The sequence below is a fragment of the Lactuca saligna genome, chromosome 4, assembly GCF_052625555.1.
Source record: "Lactuca saligna cultivar CGN05327 chromosome 4, ASM5262555v1, whole genome shotgun sequence".
Lineage (NCBI taxonomy): Eukaryota > Viridiplantae > Streptophyta > Magnoliopsida > Asterales > Asteraceae > Lactuca > Lactuca saligna.
The window spans coordinates 281,127,612-281,142,647 of NC_136420.1; the positions used below are offsets into that span (position 1 = coordinate 281,127,612).

At 35.4% G+C, this 15,036-nt stretch overlaps 1 protein-coding gene across 1 annotated transcript; it reads left to right on the plus strand.

Moving 5' to 3' along the window:
* The first annotated feature begins 11,759 nt into the window (after positions 1-11,759).
* On the plus strand, positions 11,760-14,611 carry LOC145043670 (HECT-like ubiquitin-conjugating enzyme (E2)-binding protein). Its single transcript, XM_078992386.1, has 5 exons — positions 11,760-12,195; positions 12,470-12,548; positions 12,657-13,253; positions 13,333-13,584; positions 14,285-14,611. The coding sequence occupies exons 1-5, from the start codon at positions 11,772-11,774 to the stop codon at positions 14,436-14,438; spliced, it is 1,506 nt and encodes a 501-aa protein (XP_078848512.1). The 5' UTR covers positions 11,760-11,771; the 3' UTR covers positions 14,439-14,611.
* Positions 14,612-15,036: the final 425 nt, after the last annotated feature.

The window sequence follows — 15,036 nt, forward strand, 5'->3', positions numbered from 1 at the left end:
CCTTGCAATTTATGAAAATTAAATCCATAAAATTATCACCTGAGAGCCGGGGCGTTACAATTCTCCCCCACTTGAACTAGACTTCGTCCTTGAAGTCTGTTGCGATGAACAACCCTGGATAGTGTTCCCGCATTTCCGCCTCCGGCTCATACTTCCACTCGGACCCTCTTCGGTGTTCCCACAATACCTTTACCAAAGGTATTTCTTTGTTCTGCAGAACCTTCACCTTCCTCTCCGGAATGACCACAGACCTCTCAACATAATTCAGGCGCTTATCGACTTGAATAACATCCGACGTCTTTTGAAAGAGACTAAACCCCATGCAAATCTCTTCGATCTAGAGAAGATGAATCCATAAACCCAAGCGGCAGACAACCTTACTCCACCTAAACCTGCAATATGGAAACCTAAATTCGGTCTAACTCCCTACCAGACCACTCATACTATCCAACGCTAGAACTCTGCCCATTACTACTAATAGGCTACTCAACCCTAGGATCATGAGGTTCCTACCTGAAAATAGAACAATGGATCATACTCTGTTGAACCCCTATGCCTATGACTTACCGTCGGCCCGCACCGGGTATCTTGGCCTACTGCTTAGAGTAGGACCACCTCAGCCTGATCAAGCACAACATGCCACCTAATAGACCATCTAGATTAGAGGTCCACAAACTACCAACGATAATCTACCACATTGCTCCTTTTCGTCCACCACATCCATAGAATACAATCCCGCGAGCGATTACCACCAACAACATACTTACCACTACCGGCCAACCAGACAAAATCCTAATGCTCCAAAGTATCGGAAACCCAACTTTCCCTTTTCCTGAAGTGAACCCTTTGTGCTGACAGGATAATGCGTCCTTCAGCTTCCAAAATATCATACAAAATCAATCCACTAATAAACACAATACTCATGCCTAGCCCAATCAACCCCGGGCTGGAATACAAGGCATGCCTACGACGGGTCCAATCATCCCTAGGATGGAATACCCTCGTATCCCACACATGTTTGGTCCAATCAACCCTATACCAAACATAATAGGTCCAATAAATCATAGGGTCCGTTCATCCTCAGGATGGAATACCCTAGATTGGAATACCTCTATGAACATAACTCGGTGTAACATCCCCAATTTTCACGGCCAGAAAAGACCGATTTTTGTTTATGCTTTATAAAAATCAGAGTATTTTTTTTAATACAAGTGTTGCAGAATTTGTCCCCGGAAAAACATGATAATTACGTTTTTTTTTTATTTATTTTAAAACATTGGGATGTCATCGTCAATACAGGAACATAAGCATAAACAAAACTTACATTCATTTACACTAGTGATCTACATCTCTTTTAAATCTCTTAGTGTAAAGTAGCTTCGTATCGACACCTGTGATACAAATAAGCTGGAGTGGGTTAGGTTGGGAAATCTGGTGAGTACATAGGGTTTTCAACCCACAATAATATAATTATTATATTTAAATATCAAAAAATCAACCCAATTACCTATTCCCATTATCTTCTTAAGGATTTACCCTAAGGATCAGCTACTTCTCATTCATTCATTCCTAAGGATTATCCTAAGGAGTATGTACGAAGTCCATTGTTTTCAATGACACAACTGTCAAGCACAGCTGCTAGTTCTATCACTTAGGCGCCGCTGCCAGAATTAGAACATTTTCTATGAGGCGCTTCTTTCGGTATTGACCTTTAAACGCTACTGTCATGGTCATAAGGCTCCCTATTAGGTGCAGTTGCCGATATTGTCCTTAGAGCGCAGGTGCTAATACGTTTACCATAGATCTAAAACATCTACGGGTTGTGGCGTAGCTGCCAGTGCTCATCTATAGGGTACTAGGTCCATTGCTGCTAATGTTTACCTATATGGCACTAGGTCCATACTACTAATGTTCCTCTATTTCAGCTTTTATCCCTCATCATTTAGCTACCCATGTTTTACCCAACATATTTTGTAGATATAAAATACTTTATACAGTTTACATCATTTAAAACATGTATAAAAATACTTCATATCTATGTGTAAATATTCTGACAATATGCACACATAGCATGTAATTTATATTAAAATACTTCATATCTATGTGTAAGATGAAAGGGACTATGCACTCACTTGAAAAGGTGGTGATTCCGAACTCAGACAGCGCTTCGCTTCTTAAAAAAATAATTTCCTTCGACGAAACCTAGTATTATTACCACTAGAGTTAAGTATATTATTCGCCGAGACTAATTAATAGTCTAGCTATTATTACTATTATATAAGCGTAAAAAAAATACTTATATAACCCATAATAATAGCCCAAGTACTTATTATAAGTTCCTAATAACATTACTATAATTAAATAAAAGGTATATTAAAAATAGCGTAGTCGTAGCTCACTTACAACGGGTTTTATAGAAAACTGGGCTTTGCTTGGAGCAGCGTTCCCGAGCCGAAAAGCTCTTCTTCTCGGAGCCGTCGAGCACTGGGGCTTCCGCCTCGTGCTAGGGAGGTTCCCTAGGCTTTTCGGGGGGTTTCGGGGCTAGAGAGAGGTTTTAGAGAGAGAGTAAAAAGAAGAAAGAATGGGAAAGATGTGAAGAAAATGAGGGTGAGAGAGGTTCTATTTATAGGGTGAAAATGGTTGAACTTGGTGCCACATGTCACCATCTAGTGGCAAGACTTGGGGAGAAAGCAATGGCCAAGATTATGCCACATCACCCATTTTCGCACAGCACACTTCCGACTTCTAAAATCCATAACTTTCACATACGACCTCTGTTTTTGACGTTCTTTATATCCATGCGTAGGTAAAAAATAAGATCTACAACTTTCATTTTGACTTTGTCGGCTAATTCTTGACCGATCTTAAATTTAATAGTACGAGGAGATTATACTATTAAATGTCCGCGTAAAATTCATAACTTCTACATACGGACTCTGTTTTCGTCCGTCTTTTTACCATTGAGTTCCTATTAATGAGATATTCAATTCTCATTTAGGTCACGTACGCCAAAAACCACTCGATCTAAAAATTGAGTTTCGGGTCGTGCACTGCTAAGCCAAATCTTAGAAAATTCATAACTTCGTCATACGAAGTCAGATTTGGGCGTTCTTTTCTTGTATGTTCTCGGTTTAATATATAATACAAATTTTGTTTAGATTTATAAGGCTAAAAAGTCTTCTATCATAAATTCACTATTTACGTCGCGTCGTGTCGTATCGGTTTTATCATAAAACTTCGACGGGCCATAACTTATTCGTTATAACTCGGATTTTTACGTTCTTTATATGTACCGAAACCTTGAGATATATTCTATAACTTGGTTAAGACTATTTATTATAAATAATCTTTTGCCAAAAAGTCATTTTTGACACTTATTGTCTCTAAATTGACTAGTCTGGATCTACGGGCGTTACACTCGGGTCTACTCCTAACTTGAGATCCAAGGATCTATCCTTGCATTTCATCCACTATCCTCTGATTCATCACAACTGAGTGAAACTCCCCCGAATCTCAACAATACAACCATTCTGAATGCTCCTACAAGAGACATAACCACGCAATCTCTATGCCCACAACCTATGATTGGAATACCCTTACATGGTCCTTCGCATAGGTATGGATTGCCTCTAAGCCCACAACATGAGTCTGGTATGCCTTCTCCGGCCCTCAGCTCATGACTGGAATGCTCCCTATAACCTATCGACACTGTTGTCATCACTTCAGTTGCCCCAACACTCCATTCGGGAGATTCTCACCCCCTCCATTGCCCTAAGAGGGCTTAATCAATGTCCTTCACAACACCAACAAGCATCACAGAACTGAAACCTCACGCCACACTAACCACTTGCAGAATAGTTGTTATCCCATAACACATATAATGTGTTTCCATAGATGACCAGGAGAAAGATCTAACCTGGTTCCCAGAACCTGAATGACAAAACATTCCAAACCCAAGCCTTCCTAAAGCTGATGAATACCCATTCGGATCCACTCCCAGTCCCCAACTGGAGTATTGCTCGATCCAAGAAGAGTAGTCCTTTAAGACACTCAAAACCCATGAGATCACCAAAATCCTCAGTAATACATCCGATCTCTAATAACAACTTTCCGATCCAATCAAAATACACCGGAGTCTTCAACCTACTCCGTCAGCATATTCACTACTTGGGGACAGACCTTCTGATTGCTATAGCATAGCAGCATACTCAATACCTGAACATAGATCTACAAACAAATACAGAGTCTTCAGCATGAATGGACCGCCTCACCAGGCCTTCAGTATATCTGAACTACTCTAAACTGTTGAGTATCTCCTTGGACCACCCCTCCTGGTGATCGTTTCCATGCAGACTGTTCTCACCCACTTGGGGTTCCGAACTCCTGATCCATTCCATGGACTCTAACCCTGGCCTAACCCTAGGCCCCATGTCGATTGTCCACCCTCTCAGAAATCCGTGGTATGTTCCCTGACCCGCGTATCTACCACATACGCTAAATATCCCGCATACCCGTGCTAAAAGTATTGTTGAGCCTTGGCAGCTAACAAAACCCTCAATCTATCAATCCAAAAACCCTTAGAGTCGAGCACACACTCGACTGAGTACTCGAACTGAACTCAATTCATGAATAGAACTCCAACCTGATTCCCTAAATCGTGTTATCAACAATTGAGAAGACATGATACACATGCTGGGGAGTTTTACCGAACTCCCAACCCACACATCCCTCAAACCAAATAGCCACTTGGGTTGTCTTCCTTCCTAACAACGATGCGAAACTTATCCCATTTTCAGCACCGCTCCTGCTTCTGTATCTAGGAACGATTCTCCCCCACTTAGATTCGACTAAGTCTTCACAATACCTGAAAATTGGAGAATTCCCAATCTTTCTCACTTTCCAACAATTGATCCGACAACAACCAACTCTTCTAACTAGCGCTCCATTACTAGCCAAACCCAATTGATCACACACTCCTAAGAACCAGATGGACACTTCCCGAATCCTAGTGAAACCAACAATCACTAATGCTTGAATGACCCCTCACTCAAATCCTGCAGACCAAAAGATAGATGCTCCAACTAATACCCCAGCGATGAGCTACTTCCCTTGGCGCTTTCATCTGTTAATCACTAACAGAAGGTAAAATCCACTGAATCCTAACAATGTTGAATAACCCTTCTATAGGACCCTATTCGCAGATCTTCCACATAATACCCCTTTTTCCAAAGGTGCTCCAAACAAGTTTCCCGTTATCGGGCTCTAGAATCCATTCCATACAGGGTTCGCACCCTGACTTGCTCACCCACTCAAACATCCACAGTTGAACTGCCAAACCTGAAGCAACCTCTATCCTAAACTGGGCTACAAACTACTCCTCAGACATAGTCTACAATTCCCAAAAGTGCAATAGGTCTCATAGTCAGTCCTTATCTCTTGATACAAGAGATCTAAGGCAACCTGGACCTCACAAAATACTTATGCCACATCGACCCACCTGCGCTCACCGACACTGAAATAATATCGCCAATCCCTGCAACCAACTGACCCCGAGCTGGAATACAACCTAATCCTGGGGTCGCAAGCCTGCTCACTCCTTCGAACTTGAAAAAAACTGAAATGGCACAATCCTTGACCTATAAAACGACAGTCCAATCCATCAATAAACCATTCCACTTCCAGCTGCAAAACCCCAGCTAAACATAATCATCACTCCTTTTCGGAGTCCCTATGACTCACATTCCGGCCTCGAGCAAACCCCCGAGCCTCGAATCTAGAAACTCTTGTGCTAGCCTCTCCCGCTCAACCCGCGAAATGTAACGAGTATATAACATCTACCTAGTCTCAAGTAACTACAGTCCTCTACTCATCAGAATATGTCCCAGCAACAAGTCTTGATACTGGAAAGCTAGACCATCTCCTCTCCTTGCCGTCATTACAACTATTGAAGTATGCTCCAACAACACACTACCCTTTACTATTTTTTTTTGCAGTTTCTTCCTAAGAATGAACAAAAATTACCTTTGATAAGAACTGTTGCAAGTATCCCAAGAAAATTGAATATAGCACCATACCCATACAACAACAAATTCTATAATCCAAAAAATTATATAAAATTAGAACATAAATTCATTTTTTCAATGCATATTAACAGGCAAGAGCCTCCCACTAAAAACATTTTTACTAAAAATTAATATCAAATGTCTACTCTAATAAATAATGATCTTTTTTCCACATATCACATTCTCATTCATTTTGCCACATGTAATTTTATGGTAATTTTAAATTAAATTTTATTCTACACGTCATTTTATGATTTTTCCATTTTATGAAATTTCATATAATATTAAATGTACTAATAAATGCATATCAATTTCATTAATAAACTTTCCTTTAAATTTCAAAATTACCAAGTTAAAGTTTTATTAGTTTCTTTTATTTACTTATCTAAATTATTTGCTTAAATTTAAAAGAGAAATAAAACACCTTAATTTTTATAATTCAACATTTTTTTCATTTTTCTTATAAGTTCAAAGTTCTTAATGTTTAGAATTTTATATTTAATTTTTATTTTAAATAAACCCATGTAATACATGGGTCTCACACCTAGTTTTATGATATATAAAGAAATAATTACGGTTTAAGTCTCCTAACAAACTTGAATAATGGAATGACATATTAAATGACAGGAAAAGGCTCCATCTTGAGTTTTTTGCTTCATAGTATAATTGTAATACATGAAACGACATCTCTTTGATGCATTTTGTCGAACAGATGGCTTGCTTTGTCGATGTTTCCACTTTTTGAGTAAATATCAGTCAAAGCATTGCATACACTTATCTTCTCCACGAAATGATTTTTCTCTGCATAGAAATGGATCCATTTTCCTAGGGATTTGTTGACAAAACAAATCCCAAATCACTGCCTATAATAGTGAAGAAAAGGTGGTGACAAAAAATTATTGAATTTTCTTAAAAATCAATATCACAAACCAAGTAAGCTTGTAATCTAGATGGAGACAAAATGTTTTAAATTATATAATCTCCTTAACTCAGGTGGAATGGTTCCTAAAATATAGTTTGCTTCAAAGTCCCTGAATAAGAAATTGAATTGCATGATTATATAAATCCAAAAAAACAAAAGTTAAAGGGTAAAAAAGGAATCTCATATACAACCTTGTGACCGGAGATATAGTTTCCAAGAATCAAGCTGCAAAATGAAAGGATAGACAAAGATTGTTCAGCTTCTACTTCTGATAAACAAAAGATTATATATGAAAGTACAAGGTATGAAAGTAAAACGTGAAGGTGTTTAATGACTTCAAACTCACGATTTGTGGGTTACTGATCAGTGTAACGCATCTTAGAATTGATTATTAAGAAGTGAATGAGATAATTAACTGATTAAAGAAACAAAGTGGAAGTTAATTCAATATTTATTTCCATAATTTTTTTTTTCAAATCAGAATTATATAAGAGTTTATTAACAAACCTCAAAATAAACAGATTAAAGGAATGAATACCAAGTGGTTGAACCATTCCCTCTTAGTTGTTCATTCCAATCCTGGCCGGATTACACCTTGATGAAAACATAATGAAGTAGCAAAAAATCGAAAATACACAAAGAGACAATACGTCAAACACCTTACGTGCAAGAAACCAAACAAATTGGAGGAAAACTATGAAATTACCTTGGGAAAAAAAATCCGGTTCTTAGACAAGTTGTCCTGATTGTATCGATCATATTCCTTGCACAAAAAGTGAGAACAAAACATAAAAAAGTAAAAGCTTTACCATAAAAGAGTTGCATGTTTTTGATTTGTAGTTGTTGAGGTAACCTATTTTTCCCTACAGATTGAAGACCGGAGACAACATCTGTTCAGTTAGATGTAGATGACGAAGCATCAGTCGATGCAAAACCGAGGAAGCACTAATCGATTGGAACAAAGATGTTTGACACTGACCTAATAACCTCCGTTAAACACATGCTAGACGGGACTGGTGGCAACAACAATGTTGATTTTCCTTTCGAATCCTTCTAATATCTGCACAACCAACAAAATCGTAACTCAATACTATAATGAAGTCAACGACGGCGGTTCCGGTAGAGACCCCTGCTCGTCGATCACCACCAAGACCAACGCCCTTAGAAAGCAAACTGGGGTGCTGGTGACGGAGAGGGAGATGGTCGCTTCTTTTGAAACTGGAAGGATCGATTCGAGCGGCGGTGTGGAGAAAGCTAAAATAAGCGGTGGGAAATAGAAACAAAATGAAATTGGCTAATGACACTGATCTTAATCCGATCGGATTACACGGGTGGTGAAGTATGGGTTCTTTGTAAAAAAGAGGTAGTTTTCAAAAAGGTTGGTAGAAATAGAGCTGTTTTAAATGTCTTTGTAAAAATAGGGTTCCTGACAGGGTTCCTGACCCACTGAATAAATCCATAAATGTATATTGAAATGAAAGATCCCTCACAACTTACAACAACAGTCCTTTCTTTTTTATTATATATTCAAATTTTATTCTTTTATATATTTTTTTTCTACATTTACCTAATTTTTGTAGCTTAAATATATTATTAAGTTTTATATATAGCATTTAATTGTTCTTTTTACACAAACGATCTCATTTATATTCCAAAATTTTAAAATATTATATAGTATTTCAATTATACAAATACAATTAACGTATAAATATTGTTAGAATCATATAAATTAAAAAATAAATAGTAACATTTATATATGATTTGTCCAATCAAATACTTAATCTGTAAAAGCAAACACTCTATCCAAAACAAAAGCAAACACTCTATCCAAAATAAAATGTCACTATTTATTGAAATATCATAAAAGCTAAAGCTGCATGAACTGACATGTCTAAAAATTTTAATTGATTTTATTTTACTTTTTGATGCTATAAATTTGATCTTACGAGCCAAGGTTCTTCATCATTCTTACAAAATTGTTTCCACACAATTATACATTCTTGATCTTTCATGCTTCCATAATATTTACATGATTAGTTCTTTCATATATTTAACATAAGGTATATATAATTTCTAAATATTTTTGCATATTTTTTTTGTCAAAACGCTATATATATGATACTAATTTGCATTTGTTATCATATGATTTGTCTTGCAGTTATATTCATGGCTCTAAATCGTCCATTTATGATTACTCTCTATTGGGGTGGCAATGTCAAATATGAGAATTGAATCATCAAGGGCGACAAATCAATTGTGTCTGCTTCAGACATTATTAGGCAAAAAATACGGTACGAACAATTTCAATATTTGGTTTATGCACTTGTTGGAGTAGAAAAATCCTCATATAAGTTGAATATGTCATTATGTTCCCAATATTCTAGGAGATCTAATATTGCACCACTTATAAATGATTCAACCTTAGACATGTTGTATTATTTAGCTGAGACTGATGAGAATTATTGGGGTCAAGTTTGTGTTGATATTGAGAAAATAGTGATACCTACAAATATTAGTTTGGTAGATCTCCTTCGTAATTTTGAAATACCATTTCTTTTGCCGAGTGATGATAGATTTGAGCCAAATAAGGAGTTTGGATTTGATGATCCCAACTCAAAATGCAGTAGTGAGTCACTAAGCCATATTGAGGAAGAATCTGATGATGTGAGTGACAATCTCGTTGTAGACTTTATGAATGATATTGGAAATATAGGAGATGATGTCGTAGAAAATTTAGAGGACAACGTTCATATAGATGTTTGGAAGGAAACAAAAAACAAAATTAGGTTAGGAATGCAATTTGAAAGTAAGCAGCAGGTGAAAAATGCAGTAATACTTTGGTCTATCAGTCAAAATAGAGAGTTTAAGGTGTATGAAAGTAAACATAACAATGCTGTCTTTTATATGATGAAAATCACCGATAGGGTTTCTTAACTACTAATATCTCGAAGAGCATGAACAATGCATTACGAGGAGCGAGACAATTGCCAATTAGGGTGTGTATTGACCTTACATTCAATAGAACAATGCAACTTTTCAGAAAGCATAGTGGTATTGCAATGAACTGCATTACACCTCTACCAAAATGTATGTGGCGTCTCTTTCTTAAACGTGACACTCGTGCACAAAGTCATGTTTTATATGAGTTTCACTAAAATGAACGTGTTTACAGAATTGTCACAAAGTCACAGATAAATGGAACCGGAGGAAATACACAAACTGTTAATTATTTTCAACATATGTGTACTTGTGGTAAGTGGCAAATGGAGAGATTTCCATGTTCACATGCACTTGCAGTTTGTCGGAATAGAGGGGACAACCTTCTTTCCATTGTGAACAATGTGTACACTACTATGACATGCAGACAACAATATAATTTTCGGTTTGTACCACTTCCTTATGCTGATTACTGGTTGGATTCAAACTGGACGGTTGAAGCAGATTACTCACTTTTTGTTCATCGAGGATGAAGGCATGCAAATCGAATTCATAATGAGATGGACATTCGTCATCCTAATGAACCTCGTAGATGTACACTATGCCACCAGTCAGGTCATAATAGAAGAAATTGTTTAAATTCTCAACCAAGATTCCATTAGTAGTAAACTATGTTTTTGTTTTATTGTGTTGTAATTTCATGTTTCATTGATCTTGTATTTCCTGTGTGATTTTTTATTATGATTTTTGAATTTTAGTAATTTAATCTTAGTATGTGTTTTCCTATTTCTTATTGTTATAATATTAAATGTTGGTATTAATGGAAATGTATAAATGAAATATATTTGGTATTAAAAACTAATGAACGTTAGTTATAAATTATATAATATATTTACATTAAATATTATTAAATTAAGTAAATGTACAAAATACAAATAAAAAATATAATAAGATGTAGTGGTAACATATTTTATAAAATAAGGTTAATGTTGAATATTTTTATGAACTATTTTGTATATTCAATATTTACGTAAATATAATAAGATGTAGTAAAAATGTAGAAAAAAATATATAAAAGGATAAAGTTTTAACATATTATAAAAAACCTTGGACTATTGTTGTAAGTTGTGAGGGATCCATTATTTCAATATATATTTACGAATTGATTTAGTGAGCCAACAGCCCTATTTCTACAAAGGCATTCAAAACAGCCCAATTTCTATCTACCTTTTTAAAAAACTGCCCCATTTTTACAAAGCCCCATTTCTACCGACCTTTTTAAAAACTGCTCCATTTTTACAAATAACTCAGTGAAGTAGTGAAGTACAGATAGAACTTCCGTGTGCATCTTCAGTTTTAAAAATGACCTAAAGGATCCCTGAAAAAGAAGCAAATAAACATATCAGAAGGAAATAAACAAACGATCTACAGGGGACAACTAAAGTGACCAAAAGAGACAAATTTGCTCCAAATATACTGTTACAATTCTTCAGAACTTTAATATATATATATATATATATATATATATATATATATATATATATATATATATATATATATATATATATATATATATATATAATATGATATTCCGAAGTAAGCAATTATTTTTCAAAAAGTAAAAATAATGGTTATTTTTTCAAATGTTTTGTTTATAATGCTTAGTTTAATGAATTTAATGAATTTTCCTTTTTTTCAAACACTATCGAATGCATACACGAAATATCATGGAGGGGCAAAAGTGTCACGAAGTGAATAAACAAGGTAGATGATTGAAATATCAACATCATCAATACTTTTACTATACATTCAAGTCCTCCAATAAAGGGTGGGTTTTAGTTTTACCAGAAATGAGCATTTCTGAACTTCTTCCCGCCACTAAAAACCCTAGAAAATGGAGGTTCACATGGGAATCCAATTCTCACGTCCCCATTATCCGGTTATACATCTTTCACCCCAACACCAAACCCTCCTCTCAATGCACCGATTTGAAGGTGACTATTTTATCGGATAAATCTCTACTCGAAGTTACTTGGCTCGACAAAAATCAAGTAGGGTCACCGGCGACGGCAGCGTCACTTTGGGTTCCGATTCCTAGGGTCTTGATTGATGCTGATTCCCCGATTAATTTACGAGCACTGGATGATCACATTGAAGTTAAATTTGTTCTGATTCTTCCCGTCGACCACCCGATTATATCGAATTTTGATTTTGAAGATGGTGATGAGAATGCATTGGAAGATGATGAACTTCAACCTCTTCAATTGGATTCTGGTAATCAAAATATATTCTTTTTATTTTTGATTTTCACTATTCATCGGCATCTTAGCTCTTAGAATTTATCACCAGCAGTAAAGTTATCTTGCATCAAACAAAGAACCGGTATATGGAACTCTGTAATGGTGTCATGGTGTGCAAAGCTACTTAGAACATTGCATCTTATTCCTCTTCTTCATATCATTTACCCTTCACACTATCTTCTTTTCCAATGTGCACTTCGTGTTTCTCTTGTATTTCATTCTTATCCATTTGAACTTTATGAATTCAGATCTTAAGAAGCTGGCTTCCTGTGGAGAGGTGCAGTTTTATTGCAGATGTTGCTCTACCAAGTTAACTAGAGCTGTTCGGTAGGATTCTCTCCCCATTAACACCATACCTTCTACATTCATTCTTTGAGTCTTTCTACAACTCTTTCTAATAGTTAACCTAACAGTGAATCCGAATCATATACACAGATTTTTCAAGGAAATGCCATCTGTCAATTGGCGTGAGGCAGCTGATAACTGGTTTGGGACTTGTTGCTGTTCTTTTGGGGGTGTAAGTGAGAAACTTGTAGCAAAATATGCCAACTCATACACATGTTCATCAGGAATGTGCCTAGTGGATGCTACATCTATTGTCATCTCCAAAGATGACTTAATAGGACATAAATTTCCTGACAAAATTAAACTCCAAGAACACAAATCTCTTCATTCTTTGAATAACAGCTTTAAAAAGCTGAATGTTGATCATAGTAGTCAAAACGAAAAACTCCATGATCATGAATGTGTCCATGTTCATAAACATGAAGAGGAAACACTTGATACAAATGAATTACTAGCAAACAAAACCAGTCTCCTCAATGGTCTTCTTGGAAATAGCTTCATGGTCACATCTCCATATCTTTCAAAAGACATAAAATGGAGTGAAATCTCATGTCCTAATTGCTCATCTCTTCTTGGAGCATTCCCACATGATAATCTTGATGGTTTCCCATTGAATGATAGTGTTCACTTGTTCAAATGTTTCATATCTACTTCACTACCAATTGGAGGTTCAAATGACCTTTTTAGGTAAATTTTATATCTTTATGTTATTACTTTTTATTAGGTTTAGATCATGATTTTTATGTGGTTTGATGAATCTTTGTAGGAAATACAGTTTAGAGAGGATGTTCAGTAGCCAGTTGTTGGAAAGTGCAAAAGATGAACTCTCATTCAGAACAGTGGTTAGAAATCTGCAAACAAGATCTCCAATGTTGCAAATTGTTCTGATAAACCCTAATTCATGGTGCTCATTTGGGGATTGTATGGATGAAATTGTATCAATTCCCAAGATCAATATCTACCCTATGATTAAAGTGCTATTTTCAGACTGCAGTAACACCACTGAATCTCAGCTAAGGTTTGTAATTATCATCTTAATTTTTTCTTTCTTTCTTCTTCACCTTTAAAAAAGGTTTCTTTCAGTTTTTTTTTTTTCTTTAGTGAAATGCACTTTTTGTCCCTATAGTTTTCAAATAGACAAAATGACAGAAATGATCCCTGTGTCAGAATTTTTTTACTGAAATGGTCTCTGTATAACAAAATTACAAAATTGATCCCCTTTTAAGATAGAGTTACAGAAATGGTCCCTCTGTAGGAAATAGATGAAATTACAGAAATGAAAAATGGTCTTTCTGTAGGAAATAGATGAAATTACAGAAATGGTCCCTGTGTTAGAGAAAGTTACAAAAATGGTCCTTGTGTAACAAAGTTAAAGAAAAACAGTCCATGTGTAGCAAAAGTTACAGAAATGGTCCCTGTACGTTGGACAAAATTAAAGAAATGGTCCTTGTTAACAAAATTACAGATCAGAAATGGTCCCTGTGTGAGAAAAAATTACAGAAATGTCCTTGTGTAACAAAATTACAAAAACAATTCCCATCTAAGATAAAGTTACAGAAATGGTCCCTCTGTATGAAACACCTCTGTATGAAACAGATGAAATTACAGAAATGTTTGTGAGTGCGTTCAAAGGTGTTTACATGTTATACTTTTTTACTTTCTTTACTTATTACAATTACTTTCTCAATAATGAAAAACAATTTTGAATCTTTATACAGGAAACTAGATGAATGGGTTAAAAAGAATCAAGTTGAAGATGTTTATATGTTGATGACAAAAGCATTAGCAGAATCATTGGAAATAGGAAACCGAATGCTTCCACATTCTCATGCATCTCTTCAGGGGTTGTCTTTATCTTTCTTACATAGGTAATCAACATTTTAAAACTTCACTAAAAAATTATAGTAAATTTAGTGATTAATATTGTTGTGAAGTTTGTAGTCCTAGTCTTCTAGATGATTTAGGGTTTGGAAATTAGCATTTACATGGTGTGGTTTTGTGATATTGGGTTATAAATCTACAAAAAATATTATCTTAAAATAGCACTTTTGCTTCTTTGATGAGTTTTGAGATACAAATTCTTGAAGAAATGAGATTCCCTTTGGGATCATGTACTTAGATTCTTAAATTAGAGAATATATTCAAACTATATGAGATTTAAGGTTGTGGGACATAGACTCTCTTGTGTGTGCAAAAGACGTGAATGCCCTTCTCATGCTCATAACTACAAAAAAAATTGTTGATATTTGTACTTTTGAAATCGAAAGTGGTTTTAATTCTCTTGATTTTGGAATATTTATTGTTGAAGGATGAGTTGATTTTGCATCATATTTGTAAGGTCGTGTTCCATAAAAAGTAAAACCACAAGAAAATTGTGTTTGATGCCTTTTTTTTTTTTTTTTTTTTCCATTGATATGATCACAAGAATATAAAATATAAAGCAATTACATAGGGTCAGTTAAAAACTTAA

What these genes read in the sequence shown, in the direction of transcription:
- LOC145043670 (XM_078992386.1), top strand. Translation starts at nt 11,772, where the DNA reads ATGAGCATTTCTGAACTTCTTCCCGCCACTAAAAACCCTAGAAAATGG. An exon ending in AAGTTAACTAGAGCTGTTCG is followed by an intron (nt 12,549 to 12,656) that starts GTAGGATTCTCT and finishes TCATATACACAG; the next exon opens with ATTTTTCAAGGAAATGCCAT. An exon ending in GGTTCAAATGACCTTTTTAG is followed by an intron (nt 13,254 to 13,332) that starts GTAAATTTTATA and finishes GAATCTTTGTAG; the next exon opens with GAAATACAGTTTAGAGAGGA.